Below are 19,023 nucleotides of genomic sequence, written 5' to 3' on the forward strand. Positions count from 1 at the left end.
AGTAACCACCACTGCACAGCCTGTCTAACCATAGCTTACACACCCAGAGTAACCACAACTGCACTGTCTGTCTAACCCTGGCACACACACCCAGAGTAACCACCACTGCACAGCCTGTCTAACCCTGGCTCACACACCCAGTGTAACCACAACTGCACAGCCTGTCTAACCCTGGCTCACACACCCAGAGTAACCACCACTGCACAGCCTGTCTAACCCTGGCTCACACACCCAGAGTAACCACCACTGCACAGCCTGTCTAACCCTGGCTCACACACCCAGTGTAACCACCACTGTACAGCCTACCTAACCATGGTTCCTTTCTTTCTCCTCGCAGTTAAGCGCTTGCCGGTGTGGGACAGCAGCTGACACTCACCCAGTGGGGATCCTGGGACAACCACGCTCCATCACAGCTTCCTACATATCATCTTGACTATTCCTCAGCTCAATCTATGGGAAAAGTACTCTCACTGCTCCCAGTATTGATGGGACATAAGTGATTTAGAGAGGAAACTGGGTTTTCCAGATTCTCAGAACAAAAGTGATTTAAACCAGGCTGTGTGAGTGTCCAGAAACCAGTATCACAGCCACTGCCTCTACCACCATCAAAGCATAGGCCATACAGGTCAAGGCCACCAAGGTAAGGGAGTTTCCATGATAAACAGATGAGACTCCATCCAGTAGCAAATAATACCCCTTACTGTGGCAATGGCTAACTAAACAGGATGATCACAAACAAATATAATTTCCAAATTATATAACACAATTATGAGCCCAACTAGATTTACTATAAATCACACACACACACACACACACACACACACACACACACACACACACACACACATTCTTACATGACTCCAAAAACATTTTCTATTCCGTTTTATCTGTTTTATATCAGAGTTCTTAGTCCAATTCTCACCTAATTTTTAATATATAGTAAGGTTATTAGATTTAATATTACAGAAATAGCCAAATCCAGAGAACTTCTGTTACTTCCTGATTTTAGGTTTCTGATTACCTTATTTCGTCTGCACCACAACCATAACCTTCTGTGGGCAGAACTGAAGGGCCACGCACAGAAGATGGCCTCTTACCTGTTTCAGAGCCTTTTTGGTGTGCTGCTGGAAGGAAGACACCAGCTTGCTCTGCACCGCCGTGTTCGTAAGGCTGCAGTCTCGAGTGGAAGATACTTCATCCGCTACCTGCTTCGTACACACTAGAAGCAGAGAGAGATAATGATATTACTAATTTGAATTCCTTTTTTTACACTCACTGTAATTAACTCACTTGGAGCTTTCTCTGGTTGAAAATGGATACTTAAAATACAGCAAAATAGCACAGTACAAGGAGACGTATCTGGATTCAAATAGAAGGGATCATTTAGTAACAGTGGCTACAGTTCCACTTAACTGCTTAGGCAGCCGGGCTCTGGTTCCCACTGGCAATTGTGCCTGTGTCATGACATACACACAGCCACGTACCTGCCTTACAATGTGGTGGTCAATGGGCCCTAAATCTATCTTCATATGCAGATCCTACAATGGAAACATCTCAGTGAGAGAAATTGTTTTAAGCAAACTCAGGTCTACAGATTAAAACTCTCATTCTTCTGCCCAATAGTTGCCCCCTGGAGAATCCATGGTGGTTCAGGCTGTGCTTCTCTTTTTATGGGATAAGATCCATGATGCTTACTATCAATTCAGTTTACCCTCTGCAGATAACAATGAGTTCTGCCCATCTTTGTTCGGTACAGGCCTTTGCTTGGCCTATCCCAGATAGGGAATTTTCTCTCTTAACACTGTTATTGGTAACTTGTGTCCTTCTGAAGTGGGTGATCGTGGAACATACAGGGCCCACTGCTCTGTGAACCATTTGTTTGGGAGCTCTTCCTTCAGCCGTCCTCCATGTGGGAGGGTCTGGGCAGGAGTCCGCTATCCATGGACTAGAGGAAGGGGCGAGATTAGCAGAAGCAAAATGGGAAAGTGGCAGGGTAGGTGGCAGAATGGAGGCATATGTCAAAAGCAGGAGGCAAGAGGAAGTTGCAGGGAAGAAAATAACTCGAGAACATATTGTCAAAGCTCAAAACAAGGCTTTTTAAGGGCACCGGGTAAAAGAAAAGTCAAGACTATTTTCCCAGTGATGACAACTTGAGGGAGGAGGTGTGGAACAGACTTTTTAAGAAAACTACAGAATAAAGACTGTTTAGTTATCAATAAACAGCATATACCCTCAGTAGGAGGAAAAATAGTTATTGTAGTCCAAAATGGATACACGCTTTACATAAGATTTGCTTTTGAAAGACTAGCATATCCTACCTAGAATTGAACATGTAATTAATTGAAAAGTTTTGCTGAAACCAGAGTTAATTGAGTTTTGTTTTAATACAGAAAGTAATTAGGAAGCCAAAATGAACATATTTAGCAAAATATGTTAATTACTGCTAATTACATTTCGAGAAACTTTTCATATGGGAGCTCAGTTAGTTCTTAGAGTTTGTTTGTTATAAGAAAAATGTGTCATTTCCATATAGGGCAAAGAGAAAACTAGAGCTCAGAAAAGCAAAGAAAGGCATACGCTGTTAAAGACAGTGAGCTCATACCTGAGACCCCAGGCTAAACCAGTCCCATGAGCTCATACCTGGGATCCCAGGCTAGCCCAGTCCCATTGCTGACTGCTTGATACCAAAAGTCCTGCCTCCCAAAGCAAAGATCTGATGCAGAAAATCCACATTTTAAGAATTATAATTTAGCTGCATGATGTTGGATTACTAAGTAGAAAGTCAATCAGGTTTACAGGATTAGGCTACTGAGTTGGGGAGTACCTTACCCAGGAAGCACTAAAGCAAGCACATTTTGGTATATGCTTTTGGAAAGGTGGCTCAGTGTTAAAAGGGCTTTTTAAAGTTCTTCTAAAGCACAGAGACTTGGTTCCCAGTACCTGTGAGGGTTGGAGTGAAACTGTGGATAATTCCAATTCTATGGGGTCTGATGGCCCTTTCTGAACTCTTCAGGCAAGTGCTCATATACATTCACACATGAGAGAGAGAGAGAGAGAGAGAGAGAGAGAGAGAGAGAGAGAGAGAGAGAGAGAGAGAGAGAGAGAGAGATTTGGAAGTACATATAGAGACAGAAGTCTTTAAATTACAGATCAGACGGCTTTATTTTGCTTGATACAGTATGACAGTTTTCAGGAAGACAGACTGGATGTTCTAGTAACGACTCCATTATAACACATCCTGAGTAAACACCAGGTACCAGGCTGCTTTCCTTGAAATGACTACTGCACTGGTATGGTTGCTGACACTTCACCAACATTTCTTTACCCATAGATACCTATCAGATCACACTTAAAAGATCCATACATAATATTCTGAAGCCTCTACAATGTGTGGCCAACGAAGGAGGTGACAGAGAGGTGGCAGACAGGATATGTCATCCTAGTTGGACCAACTAACTGCCATGGACATTATAAAAGTCCAGCTCAAAGTAAAGTAGGCATCAGCAAACATGCTTTATGGCTGCTACATTCTGGGTGCCGTCTCCACTCAGGAAACTGAACATTTACTGACTGGATTGATGGAGAACCAAATGCAGGTAATGAGAACCTCACAGAATAAATGAAATTGCTTTAGTGCAATGAACATATAATTTCAAATTTACTATCAATTTGTTTAGGAAATACTTTTGCTAGTAAGTCTTTAAAAAACTATAAAATCTTTCTTGTTTTACTTTGTCTATATGTATATTGTGCAAGTGTCTTACAGTCTTTGTGTGGAGGTCACAGGACAACTTGCAAGAGTCAATTATCTCCTACAAGGTGGGTCCTAGAGATCCAACCCAGGTCCTCAGACTTACTAATCCATGTCTTTACTAGTGAACCATCTCGCTGGCCCAGAATCGTCAGTCTTCCAGATGTAAACTTCAATGCAGTGGGATCAAACAGTAACAAGTTCTGACTAAATGCCCCTAAACCTTAGCATCCTTTTCATCATCTAAGTGCTGTGAGAACAGAGTGCACCTGTGTGTCCTTCCGGAAGAGAGCAGCTGTGGCTGTTACTATCCTCCTTCTTGCCCTCTGACCTGGGATGCCCCGAATATCAGGAAATCTACTTTAGGGTCAACGAGTATGTCTCAGCTCTGTTGTTGTCCTGTGTTCATTTGCAGTTATTCACAGCCATTTACCAGAGGATGTTCAATGCAGAGTCCAAAGTGAAAGAGATTGTGTTGGGGGTGGGGTCGGGCCCTATAAATACCATGACGTGCGTTCTCAAACTGGGCCTTTTCGGAGCCCATGTTACTAGCTTTCTCTTTACCCTTCCTTCAAATTGCAGTGCAGCACCTGTTTCGGCTATAGCCCTCACATCTCCCATTGATCTGGACACGATTCCCTGGGTCAAAATGGTTTTCTCCAAATATTTACTTTGGATAAAATAATACACCAATTAAAATGGGGAAAGGAAATGAACTCAACAATAAAATCTATAAACGACTGTGCCTTGGCATTGGGGATAGGTGTAAACCTACATCCCAAGCGGTGGGGTGAACCTGTATTATTGTAAAGTGCTGACAAATGTAAACCTAAAGTTTACTATGAGCACCTGAGTTAATTTCTTCGTTCTTTTGCCAAACATATGACAGAAGGTTAGCAGAATGGAAAATACCCCATCCGCCGAGGAAATAGGTTATACAGACTCATATTCTGAAAAAAACACAAGGCTTTTACCTTTTTACACTTATTTTACAGCTGTCTTAAGAATAGATTTGATAAATAAATAATTGGAGGTCTGAGTATTCATCTAAGAGGTGGAGTTTGATTTGTGAAATGGAACCTGAAGATAAATTAATGTTAGAGGAGAGGTCAGAGGAAATTCCCTGTAAGTGAAATTACAACAGGAGCCAGGAAATCCAACAATGGGGGCAAATGATTTATCCAATAAACATCAAACCTTGACATGCAGCCTAGAACCTGATATCCTCTTGGAATTTATGACAGAATGAGAGCTGGGATTTTTCTTTACTATTAAACTATGTCAGTATGATCACAGAATTAATGACAGATCTTTGCATATTAAAAACCCACAAAAGTTTGAAAAAGATAGTCTGTCCTTCTCATAGATGAAATAGATGAACACACTGAAAACATGAAAACAAAAACAAGGATGTACATAGAACCTTCATCCAGCAACTGATGGAAACAGAGGCAAAGACCCACATGGGAGCACTGGAATGACTGAGCTCCCAAAGTCCAGCTGAAGAGTGGAAGGAGTGAGAATATGAGCAAAGAGGTCAAGAACATGATGGTGGGTTCACCCACTGAAATAGTCTACTTGAGCAAATGGGAGCTCACCAACTCCAGCCAGATTGGGAAGGAAACCAGCTTAGGACCAAACTAGGCTTTCTGAATATGGTTGACAGTTGCATGGCTGGGGCAGACTGAGGAGCCACTGGCAATGGCACCTTACTGTTTGTACTGGCTTTTTGGGAACCTAGTCTCTTTGGATGATACCTTGTTTAGCCTATATATAGTAGGGAGGGCCTTGGGCCTTCCCCAAGGCAATGTGCCTTACCCTCTCTGAGGACTGGATGGGAGTGGGGTGGGAGGGTAGGTGGAGGGAATGAGAGGAGTGGAGGGAGTGGGAACTTGGATTGGTATGTATAATGAAAAAAGGTAGTTTTTTTCTTTTAAAAAATGAAAATAAAGAAACAAATAAGAATGTGAATTTTTGCTGGCTGAGTTGGTGTTCAGTATTTCTTAAAAGGCACAGCAATACCATTGCATCCCACATTTTGCTTGTCTTTCCAAATAAGGCAAACTGAAAGCATAGTTTAAATTAATATTCTAGTTTTAAACTTGCCTCTCAGCTATCACTTCACACACGAGCGACTCACTCACTCAAAATGGCAGAGAGCAAACGTTATAGGTAGCCATGAAGGATTCTTAATGACCAGAAACAAGGTGACAGTGTCTCAGCAAACTGGTCTTTTTCTCTAGGTGTCTCCAAGTTGTTGTCTGGCCTCTTTTTTATTCCATTTACCTTGAACATGGTATTGCAATCATTGATGCCATACAATTTGCACGTGGTCAAAGTGTAATGGTACCATGAAGCTCCTCTCCTAATCCACTTGGCAGATCACTGGCAGAAGAACAAATGTCCCATGAATGTAGCTTTAGTCTTCAACTCAATATACAAATGAGGGAAAAATCAAAAAGTAGACGTGATCGATATGCGTTTATTTCTGATGTATTTCTAGTCTCATATTGTGCTGGCTTCTACAACTCCTACCACATCCAATGTAGCCAAAGAAGGCATTTGACAATACTGGAGCACAAACCCCTGCTGTTTGTCGCACTGGCTCTCCCTGGATCCCTCCCAAGGAGTCATCCCCATCACTCAGTCTTGTAAATTTACCTTAAAAGATCAAACTCAAACAGCGTCTCCAAAACCTCCCCTAAATGTCTCTGCAGAAGCCATGCTTTCTTCTAACCTACGTTCTCAAAAGTTAGTGGATATACTACTGATTGTCTCTGCAGTGATGGGATACGCTCTTGCCCCAGCAGCCCCAGGCTAAGCAACTCAGGACTTATGTGCAAAGACAAGCTGTTCTATGCTCATTACATTGGATTTTTAAATCTGACTTTCATTAAATTAATTTAAAGTATCTATCATTGAAGTTAAGTTTTAATTACTGTCTTTATCAAGAATTGAAGAAAGAGGAGTAAAACAGACGTAGTTTGTATTATAGAAAAACATACATAGAAGTTCTTAAAATTAGGAAAAATTTGAAAAATTAAAACATACATCTATCCTAAAGTCAATTAAGATAACAGGAAAGCAAACTTAAAGGACATTCCCACCCCCCAACAAAAAGAGGCGGGGAGTTACATGGATGGGAATAAGCATAGATATATTTCTCTGTGTCACCTTACTCATTGTCTTACTTTAAGAGAAAAGCCACAATTTTATGGTTCTTGCATAAGGAAATAAAAACAAAATTTCAAAGTCAAAGCTACAAGTCATTAAGCTACATAAAATGGCAGGGGCCGTGTAGGCACAGACCACAGTGCATGCCAGGGTGTGGATCGTACTCAGGCACTGCCATAAAGCCTTTTCATTCTGTTCACTGCTGTGTATCCCACTAAGCCACCCACGTAGGCAACAGCTATTTGAGAGAGCTCTACTTCAAGCGCCTCCCAAGGGAAAAGGTATGGACTTCAACCACTTTCATTTCTATTAATTTTCTTCTAATTCTCCCTATTAGTTTCCTAAAACAATCACAGATGATGCTCTCAAACACCAACAGATTCCTATAGAAATGCCACTACTATGATCTAAAAGCTGACAAACTTCACAATGAATGGACATCATATCAGAGGACTGGGGACAACACAATGGCTACCCATTAGGGCTCATTAATACTCCAAAGTGGGCTGGGCTTTCTTGTTTATTTATCACTAGTTCAGTCATATAACTTTTACATTGTCATATATATGCACTATACGTTGAGCAGATCCCCTTCAATCCACTCCCCTCCCTTTTTTCCTTCCATAGTCTTTTCTTTTATCCTTCCATCTAGTTCCCTCTGTTCTCCAAAACAGCTTTGCTGCTGTGTTTATGACATACCTACATTCATGTACATATGTATGTATAAATGTATGTATGTATAATAGAATTGAAAATTGAGAGAACACATATGACATTTGTTTTATCTGAATAGAATTAAGTTGCTTGATATGATAATCTGAAATTAGAACTGTAGACCATTCTTCAAACAATGAAGAACAAAGAGTTTAAAAAAAACATACAAAAATGCCCATGATTCAATTGTGGGGTCATGACTTATCTTTGTTCAACTCACCATATTATGTGTTAGATGCCATCATGACAGTTTTGATTAACTATGCTTTTGGGTTTCCTTTCTGTATCCTTCCCTCCCTGTACCCATCTCCCACTCTTTATTTCCCAGAGATATATACATTTCCTCCTTCATGTCCGACACACCATGACTCACTCCACCCTTCCTTATCATTTAATGTTGCTCTCTCTTGATCTTCTTCTTCCTGGATTTTTAGAGGTTATTCATATTTAAAGCTGATTACATGTATATATACATATTATAAAACTATAAGGTTTAACATTTATCCCCTTTTTCAAAGCACAATGGTGTAAAACAATTAAATCCAGAAAAACTATACCAATGGAAACATAATAGTTATAACTCTACTTTGTTTTGAAAGATCAATAAGCAAGTGATTCCAGAGTAAAGCCCACATGGGAAATTGTCCAAAGGTTTCAGCTTGGATTACAATGTGTTTTGTGTATAGTACTTACATTTGAAATTGTGTAAGCAGATCTTCTGGATCAATGCAGCAACTAAATGCATGCCAAGAAGTATAAAAACTGACATAAAAAAGAACAGGAAACCCATTTGACCCCAATTAAAATTTTCCTGGACTCCAATTCTATCAGAGAAAGGTAATTCCTTAGTCCTTTTTGGATCCAGCCTATGGAGAGATATCTTCTCTAAAATGATTCCTGGGTCAAGGTGGGTACAGTCAGCTCGGCCAAAGGAAGCTCTCTTGTTGCATTTAAAAAAAAAACAAACCAAACCTCCAAGGGTATGATATGCCAAAACAAACTAGCAACAGAGAACTGTTAGCAATAAAATAACGGAAATAGCAATTTTCCCAAGAAACCGTTAAAAAACAGAGTCTTGACATTTTAACCACTGAGGCTCTTGAAATTACTTAACATAATAATATATATGAGTAAAATATATCTGAGAGAATGAAATTGTTACTATGTTTCCAAAACCTGCTTCATTAGCTCTGTTAGCCTTACTTCAGAAAAAAAGGAAAAAGAAAAAAAAAAGTAATAGTGAACAAAGATGCTACTGTTATATTTTAGTAGTTTGCTTCTCTATTGCAATGATAAAAAAAACATGACCAAAAGTAACCTGAGGATGTAAAGGTTTCATCTTACACTTCCAGGTCATGGTCCATCACTGAGGGAAGTCAAGGCAGGAATCCAGAGCAACAACCCTAAGGAAAGTTTCTTTATTAGTTTGTTCTCTGGCTGGCTCAGATAGCTTTCTTATGCAGGCTAAGACCACCTGCCTAGGGATGGCACCACCCACAGTGGTCTGGGCTCCCCTGTATCAATTAGAAAACAAGACAATGGCCCATAGACATGCTCAAAGGCCAACCCAAAAGAGGTTAATTAATTGTTCAATTGGTGTTCCTTCTTCCCAAGTGTGTCAAATTGACAATAAAAACTAATTATAACATACATGTATGCATGTATATATGCATATGTCCTTGTGTATACATGAGTATGTTGTATTTATGTATGTACATGAACTTATGTCATAAAGCACCAAATCTCCTTAGTGATTTTGGGCTGATATTGATTAGCAAATTGCAGTTGCCTATCACAGAACTAGGTATACTCTAACTGATTTAGAAAGTCAACAAACGGTTAATGAACATTTTGGGTTGTACCGGATGAAACACTGAAGCTGCAAAGGTAACTGAGAACATTTCCCACATGGAAGATGTACTCCTTAGACACCTTGATTAATCAGCCATTCTGATTTAACTCTGCTAATAGCTGTGCATACCCTTCAAAGACTCCCTTTAACCACGAATTAGACATGGAGAAAGCATCAAACTAAAATGACATATTTAACAAGGAAAGCATACCTAAGGAGTTCTACTTTCTAGCTGCCTGACCCCCATCCTATCATAGACACAGTAAGGAGTTCTCAGAAAAATGGAAATGAAGAAAAGCAGATTCTGTTGTATGAGGAAAACTACACCATAGGCATTTGGGGAGTAGGGGTGGGCAATGTGGAAATCTAGTGCAGTGGAAACCACTTGGAACCTATAGGGTGACCCGAGGGAGGACTCCTAGTAACGAGGGATATGGAACCTGAACCAGCCGTCTTCTGTAACTAGAAAAGATTTCTAGTGATGGGATTGGGATGCCAAACCAGCCACAAAACCTTCCACCTTCAACACATCTTGTCTGAAAGATGTGCTGAGGTAATGGAGGCACAGAACTGTGGGAGTAGCCCACTAATGACTTGTTCAACTTGAGGCCCATGTCATGAGAGGGAGCCCATGCCCAACACAGCCTGCAGGGTGAGACACCAGAGGCTCACTAGCCCAGAGACCTAGAATAGAACCAACCACAACTGGAAAAAAGTGAGTGAAATGATTTTTAATGATATTCTGCTATAGCTCTAGATCAGTGTCTAATCATCAGTGTCTAGTCATCAGGCTTCATCCAGCAACTGTTGGAAGCAGATGCAGAGACCCACTGTCAAACACTAGGTGGAGCTCTAGAACCCCAAGGAAGATGGAAGGAAAGATTGTAGAAACTATCTGGGTTGAGGACACCAGGAGAACATGTCCCACATAATCAACCAAGCAGACCTCATAGCAGCTCACAGAGAGTGATGCAGCCATCATGGAGCCTGTATAGGTCTAACCCACACATAGGTCTGTATGGATGTAGACCTTCAGCATATATGTTGTTGTTATGTAGCTTGGTGTTCTTGAGGAACTCCTAACAGTGGGAGTGTGTGTGGGGGGGGTCTGTCTCTTTTGCCTATTCTTACAACCCTTTCCCTTCTACTGTGTTGCTTTGTCCAATCTTGATACAATGGCTTGTGCCTAGTCTTATTGTAACTTGTCCTGCAGAGTTCAGTTGACATCTCTGGGAGGCCGGCTATTTTTTGAAGGGAAACAGAGGAGAATTAGATCTGAAGGAGAGGAGAGGTGGGGGATGGCTGGGAGGAGTGAGGGAAGGGGAAACTATGGTCCAGTTGTATTGTATGAGAGGAGATAAAATAAAAACAATGATAACAACAACTTGCAAATTGCTGTGTTGTACATGTTTGTATTTACATGAAATTATGTGTATATGTACACATATGGGGAGAGCAGAAGTCAATTTCTGATGTCTTTTTTCAGAGATTGCCCACCTGTTTCTTGAGAGAAGTATCTCACTAGGACATGGGAGTCACTGATTCTGCTGGGATGACTGGCCAGTGAACCACAATGATCTGCCTGTCTCTAGCTTCCCAGTGCTTGGATTACAAATGTGTGTCACACACCCAGCTTTTCATGTGGGTAATGGTTAATCCTCATGCTTGTGAGGCAAGCACTTCACCACCTGAGTTGGCACTCCATCTCCCAAATTATTTCACTTATACTGGCAGAACACCCCTGATCTTCAATGCTACTCCATTTCCTGAAATAGTCACAGAGAAATAGAGCAATAGACCCAGAAAATGAAACATAGAAATGTCCAGGAAAAAAAATGTAAGAGCAAAAGGCTAGTGAGGGCCAAGGGTAAGAGCTTCACTAATGGGCTTATTGCTAATTACTTCATATGTCAGGATGTAAAATATCAGGCAAAGTACACAGATAGCTGTTTGAGAAACAGTTGTAAAGAGTCACTTTGCAGACAGAGAAAATGGATTATCTGGCAGCAGCGAGAACATACAGTTTTTAAAGAGCATGTCTGCCTTGTTCTGATGTACATGTCTCTAACAATATAAATCAAAATTAGCTCGTTAAGATGAATAATTGGGGGAATACCTTTAATTATATTTTTATTTGAGAGTGAGCTTGTTTTTCTTATGAGATCACACTCCTTCTCGTCTTTATCATTATTATGGAATTTTGCTCTTGTAACACAAGAGAACTTAGGAAATGATATGTAGCGGGGGAGATTTATCTGTACTGCAAAGCAAACTTTCTCTTCCCCCATGGCTCCAAGCTGTTAAAACTGACTAAAACCCATTTATACATGAACCAAGTTCACAGTTCAAGGAGGGAGATGTAAGAAAAAGAGGCCCCTGATGGATAAAAGAAATGGAAGTAATATCTAAGTCATGTTTGAAGGAGTGGGAGTGAGTCATTTGGAAAAGGCGAAGGGGGTGGTCAGGCGATGGTAACCAGCTGTTCTCCATCATGGGGCCACAGAAGAAGGGAGAAAATTGTTTTAATTAAAAGCACAAAGACTCAACATAAGGAAATCCTTCTTTGCTATAAAGGTTATCAAAAACACAGAGGGAAAAAAAGTAAGAGGGCTGGATTTGAAGATTCCTACCCTCCCTGGACATGTTGCTAGGAAAATATCTTCTTAAATAGATTGGGTACAAGCAAAGTGAACAGAATAATCTTTTGAAATCTCTTTTATTTCTCATAAACTGTGAAACCGTGGGCAGGAATGAAAGCGTGAGGAATGGGAAGAAGTGGGCAGAGGAAGTCTGACACCCCACCAGTGGCCATTTCTCTGAGGAGTGCTCACTTCCCTCTGTGCTTTCTTCCATCTGACCTGAAACAACACTGTCCTCACAGACTTCAGTTTCTTCAGCCCACCAGAGTAGAGCAGGTGCCTCCACTGGTTAACAAGTTGTTAACTAAAATGCAGAGATGTGGGCTAAGGGACAAGTTTGTTTAACCCAAGGAAACCAGGTGGCCTGGTACAAAGTCTGAAGGAATTTTTTTCTCATGCTCACAAAAGTTTCAGGAAGGGTGCCAAGTAGACAGGGGCAATGCTATGTCTTCTGTAGTGAACAACTGGGAGCCTGCAATCAACACCCTGCACGACCCCCCAAAAAAACCCACATGTGTGTGGACACATAGCATCTTGCAAAGCATCTTAGTGGGGCATCACAGTCAAATAGAAAAAACAAGACCCTGAGGGGTGGTTAATCTGTATTGTTAGCCTGATTCATTTGGATTCACTTGGACTCACACATGTGGGTGTGTTTGTAAGGGTGTCTCCATAGGGATTTAACTAAGGAGGAGTAGCTGCCTTAAATGTGGGCTGCACAGTCCATGGACTGAGATCTGGAGAGAGGAAGAAAGGAAGGATGTAAGAAAGGAAGAAAGGAAGGAGGGAGGGAGGGAGGGAGGGAGGGAGGGAGGGAGGGAGGGAGGGAGGGAAAGAAGGAAGGAAGGAAAGAAAAGAAGGAGGGAGGGAGGGAGGGAAGGAAAGAAGGAAGGAAGGAAGGAAGGAAGGAAAAGAAGGAGGGAGGGAGGGAGGGAAGGAAAGAAGGAAGGAAGGAAGGAAGGAAGGAAGGAAGGAAGGAAGGAAGGAAGGAAGGAAGGAAGGGAAGGAAGGAGCACCAGCAGGTATCTTTGTCTTCCTGACAGTGGGAGTGCCTTGTGCCATGCATTCCCTGATCAACCTGAAGGCAGGACTGACCCTTTTTTTCCTAAGCTGCCTTTTTCAGGTATTTTGTCATTCCAAGAGGAAAAGGGAACTAATGCAGTAGGTAGAGACCAATTACTCAAGACATTCTCCTAGGTACAATGCCACCTTCTGTCCTCCCCTTCCCAGTGTGAGTAGGCTACATAAGTAGACACTGTGAACACTCTGCCAGGGGTCCTGAGTCTTCCCTGGAAACTGCCCACTTTCTTCATGAAACGCCTGGTCTCTGCGTAATTGATGCATCAGCAGAGATCGTACCCACACACTTGAGCCATCTTAAAGCAACTTTCACTTTTGATATATATAAAAAAAATACCCCCTCTAACTGTAACCTCTGAGCCAAGGAAAATAAAGAGCGAGCTGAATAATGTTTCATTAAGTTAACACAACTCTGCCAAGAATCACACAATCAGAAACCCACTTAGAAAACTGGCTACAAAGAAGAATGAAAAGGGGTCAAATAAAATTTTTGAAATGTTGAAATCATTATACACACTGGGATTTCAGGTCTAAACAACATTGGATATGTGTTCCTGTTTCTCCCTCCCCTTCATTGCTTCTCCCTCCCTCCCATTGTTCTTCGCTCCTTCCCTCCCTTCCTCTCATTGCTCTTCTCTCCCTCTCCCCTCTCTGTCCTCTCCTGCCTTCCAATCTCCCTCTCTGTAAAAGTAGACTTTAAAAATACTAATTCCCTGGCCTTAGTGTGGCTTCCTCCCTGAAGCCATTACGGCTAATAGCAAGCAGAACTTTTTTTGATCTCTGTAGATGAAAATTATACATTCTCCAGTTTCCTCATTAGAAGGGAGGAGGTGGTTTTCTGTTTATCTTAAGCATTAAGCATATTACAGATACAAAAGAGACACTTTATTCTTATTAATAACAACTATTAAGTAGAGGATGAAGAGGGTAAAGATTGTCTACTAGTGATATTATTTAACATAAAAATTGTGGGTTATGTAAGAGAGTAATACATTGTAAACCAACTTAACACGTGAGGAAAGCCATAATATACCTCTGTATTATGCACAAAAAAAAACAACTCACACAAACACACACATAAATCTCTGCCTAAAATAGGCCATAAAATTCATAATGTTTTCTTTGTGTGACACAGATCTATACTTATATAGGTATAACTTGTCATGGCTTATCAACACAGATGTATCAACCGATTCACCTAAATCACTCTTTGATCTCCAGAGCTTAGCTTATAAAATTTGAGCCGTTTACTTTCTCAAGTCTGTATGTTCAATATTTGTTCACGTGGGAGACTACTCCAAAGTCAAGGAGGCATGGACACAGTCATAGTTCTTTGTCCCATAAATGTCACCGTCAAAAATATACCACTTTCCCCACAGTGGATTGTTTCAAGTGAACTTTAATAAAAGTATCTTGGCAGAGCAGCAGCCATTTTCTAAGACTCTGTTCTTGTGGTCAGCTGAGAAGGGCCAAGAGAAGGGCTAAGGCAGGACTTCATTGATTGGAACTCTATCACAGGGACTGGCATTCAGATACTATAGATTGCTGCTTAGTAGAGTTTTATCCCTAAGATTTATTTTTAAGGTGAGTATATGTGTATGCATTTGTTCACGTTAGTATAGGCAAGAAGAGGGTGTCGCAGCCCCTGAAGCTGGGGTTACCAGCGCTGAGAAGTGAACTCTACAAGATCAGTAGGCACTCCTAAGCAGTGAGTCCTCTCTCCAGCCCCAGTTTTCTGTCAGCCAAGGCAAGGCATTTCTTTTTCCTATATATCTTTGTTCCCCTCTTTGATGGTGTAACAATTAATCTTTATTAATTTTAAATGACTTGGTTATGCCAGAGTGATTCTTTCAATTGTGCCATAGGTATCTTACCAGTCACTGGTTATTATTCACATAGATCCTTCCCAGGCTCTACACCAAAGAAGCAATAGTGGGGGCTCCCTCAGGTCCACATGCACACATGTAGAAAACTTTCTCGGGAGGATAATGAGAACATTGACGGCTCACACTGGAAGGGCAAATTACCTCTACCGCTAGGCAAAAACTGCTCCCTACTGTTCCAGGCAGTGTATCAGAATAGTTAGAACCTGGCTTTTGGTGTCAGATACACATCTGGGTTTGGATACTATCTGAGAGGTCCCGAAGACTATTCTTTGTCATCAGATCAAGCAACAAAACCGATAAATCCCATCTGCATCCGAGAAATGCCGTGAATATCAAAGTATGTGCAATGCGGGCTGTTTGCAAAGGCTGGCACCGCCAGCCCTCAGTAGATTTTCACTCTCTAGGTTTTCCACGCTACACAGGGCACTTTTGTGGATAGGAAATATGCTTGTCCTGCAAGAAGCAATTATGGCTTGCAATAAGATACAAAGGTGGGTGAGCCAAGGAGTACTCAAGGAAATAAGCTATTTACTATTCTTTCAGTGATTTCCCCAAAGCAATTTCCCTAATGCAACTTCAAAGGAGAGGCCAGGAAATCTAATTTGGGTCACATTAGCTGGATATGTGCGGGTCTGAGTTATTCTGTGAAGTACCTAATCACATGTCAAATTAGGGGAGTCTGCTTATCCCTGCTTTGACTTAATTGCTGGTTGAGGTCTCCTCCCCTATTTCTGTCCTTGCCCAATCCTTGTCTCCCCCGGAAGTCAGGGTTGGTCATTAGCAAAATTTTTCCAATCTCAACATTTTCTCCAAACCATTACTCTGCTTCCTGATTGACAAACCTTGGCTCTCTCCCATTTAACCGGACCCCAAGATTTCGCCACGTGGCAGACTTTTGTCTTTGTCACATGTCTTGTACCCTTGGGCCTGGAAATCGGGTAAGTGACCCATGTAACCCTCACTGTTCCGCTGGACCATTCTTCCTCCCTGTTCCTTTCTTGCCCCCAGGACTGTATTCTGTGTCATCAAAGCATAGGTGTCTTGTGTATCTTGTGTGACTCACTCTGGGCGCACGTAAAGGTTCATTTATTCACTGATCTGTCCAAGTCCAACCTGATGAACCCAAGTTTACTGGAACTAACTACAAGGAGGCAGATGACTCAAAAGGTAGTTAGAGCACAAAGTAAGCCCATTGCCAGCCACTCAGCTCTCTTTTTGTTCTTTTTTTAGAGCTTAATATGCTTTTTAAAAATACATATCTTATTTCTCTATTCATTTTATATACTAACCATAGTTCCCCTTTCTTCCATTCCTCCCTCTCCCCCCTCACCTCTTATAGAGTGACTGCCAGACTCTTAAAGAGAAAAGAGATACCACTGGCCTTCCTCTCTGCTCTTACTGGCTTGATAGGATTAGAGTCAGGGTTAGGGTTAGAGTTAGGATAGCATGGACACTGCTTGTGGGTTATTACAGCTGTTCTACTTCAATGTATCCCTGCCCATGGACAGTTCAGGTAAAATAGGTATGCTAGGATCACCAACTCCTACTACTCTTATCTATATGTTCTGATTAACTCTTGAGTTACCCTCCATTTCTGGACAATTTTAGCTCTTACTCGGTATGCCTTATCCATACTATTTCTCTTATATTTTTTACTTTAATAGTTAAGGTTACTCTTAAACCCTATAACCAGGGTCTTTATCAGTTTTTATATCTTTGTTTTAATTTTAAAAAGCTTATCTTTCCTCTAGGTAGACCTATCCATCCATCTGGCTTAAACACTATAAAAACTGTACATCTCCTCCATTCCTTCATTCCCATGTTGTACCACATGTGTCAAGACCTCAATGGCAGCCAAATCTATCTGTGCATTTGTTCAGTGGTCCAGAACACAACTGTGAGAAATCTCAGCAGAACGGCTGTCTAGTACATTCAGCATTGATAAGCTTACGAATGTGGCCTTAACACTTTCAGATGCATTGGCAGAACTCGGCAAACATAGGAATTCTCTTCTCCTTAAGTCTCCGAGAGTACTTCCACCATCCAAACGTTGGCTGCTGAACTGACGTCCTTTACTTAGAAAAAGTGGCAGCAGGAAGGCCAACGTCTTCAGGCCGCTTCCACATCTCTGTACTCACCCACCTTGCTTCTACTCAGACAGCTTCAGGTCTCTACTGAATGTTTTCCATCCTATCTGTGCCCTTAGCTAAAATCAGCCTTTTAACTGCACAGATGTTCATCTTCATCAACATTCTCCGGTGTTACTAAGCACATGGCAATGTAACATTTCTCCCACTAGATCCATTTCTCCTTCACTAGAATTCTCCTACCAGTAAACAATGATTCTATTATATTTTTGTCCATTAAGCCAAAAAAAGTATCCATTATATCCCTCTTTTAAGTATTTTCCCACTTTCTTTTTCTCCACCTCAAAAATCCTTGAATCTTTGGCATTGTCTGTACTACTTTCTGATTTCTTTCTCACTCTCGTAACCCCATCACATGCAGGCTGTGATCAACACTCTTGTGGCCCAGTCACATGTATGTTCTGATCAACACGCTCATGGTCCATCACATGCAGGCTGTGATCAACACTCTTGTGGACCTGACACATGTATGTTCTGATCAACACGCTCATGGTCCATCACATGCAGGCTGTGATCAACACTCTTGTGGACCTGACACATGTATGTTCTGATCAACACGCTCATGGTCCATCACATGCAGGCTGTGATCAACACTCTTGTGGACCTGACACATGTATGTTCTGATCAACACGCTCATGGTCCATCACATGCAGGCTGTGATCAACACTCTTGTGGACCTGACACATGTATGTTCTGATCAACACGCTCATGGTCCATCACATGCAGGCTGTGATCAACACTCTTGTGGACCTGACACATGTATGTTCTGATCAACACGCTCATGGTCCATCACATGCAGGCTGTGATCAACACTCTTGTGGCCCAGTCACATGTATGTTCTGATCAACACGCTCATGGCCCATCACATGCAGGCTGTGATCAACACTCTTGTGGCCCAGTCACATGTATGTTCTGATCAACACGCTCATGGTCCATCACATGCAGGCTGTGATCAACACTCTTGTGGACCTGACACATGTATGTTCTGATCAACACTCTCATGGCCCATCACATGCAGACTGTGATCAACACTCTTATGGCCCTGACACATGCAGGCTGTGATCAACAGTCTCATGGCCCATCACATGCAGGCTGTGATCAACACTCTTGTGGCCCTGACACATGCAGGCTGTGATCAACAGTCTCATGGCCCAGTCACATGCAGGCTGTCATCAAAGTCCCCAGATCTGCTTCTGTCCTTGCAATGTGCATCAATAAAGCACAAATCCAAGAGAAATGGATTCTTCCCTTTCTTCTCCATGGTTCTCACCCCTCTTTCATGTTCTTCCTCCCCATCTTTGCCCATCTCAAGACAAGGTTTCCAGCCCAGAGTGGCACCAAGCATCTTGTGTAGCTAAGGACGACAGTGTACCTGATCTTGTCTCAGTACAAAGCTAAGCAGGGTTAGTGGTTAGTGCTTATACGGGAAGAAGCATGGTCATTTTTGAATCTCTGCCTTCTAAGAAACATATTGTTCCATCTTCCCATACAGAAATCAGAAACCATATCTCTTTATCTGCAATCCCATTCACCTGTTTCCCAAGTTTCCCCAATCTCCTGAAATTCAGGTTCCTACAAGACCAGTCTTTGATCTTTTCTTTGTGATTTGCCTTTAGTGACCTCAACAAATTCCATGTCTACAAATGATTCCAGTCAATGGAAAATCTCCAGGTGTCCATTTTCCACCCAATCTTGCCCTTGAATTTTGTTGATCATTTAACACATTTTAACACCTTGATTCAGCAAGGAATAGAGAAACTAGCCCTAACTTAAGAGAAAC

General features: G+C 41.6%; 1 protein-coding gene across 1 annotated transcript in view; it reads right to left on the minus strand.

Annotated features, from left to right (window-relative positions):
- Asxl3 (ASXL transcriptional regulator 3) overlaps positions 1 to 19,023 on the minus strand; it is a 114,795-nt gene that overhangs the window by 93,386 nt on the left and 2,386 nt on the right. The window contains exon 3 of the mRNA XM_075969231.1: positions 1,098 to 1,219. Coding sequence (XP_075825346.1) covers positions 1,098 to 1,219 — 122 coding nt within the window. The remainder of the gene's footprint in view (positions 1 to 1,097; positions 1,220 to 19,023) is intronic.

This window comes from Microtus pennsylvanicus, chromosome 4 (assembly GCF_037038515.1).
Source record: "Microtus pennsylvanicus isolate mMicPen1 chromosome 4, mMicPen1.hap1, whole genome shotgun sequence".
In the NCBI taxonomy this organism is placed as follows: Eukaryota; Metazoa; Chordata; class Mammalia; order Rodentia; family Cricetidae; genus Microtus; species Microtus pennsylvanicus.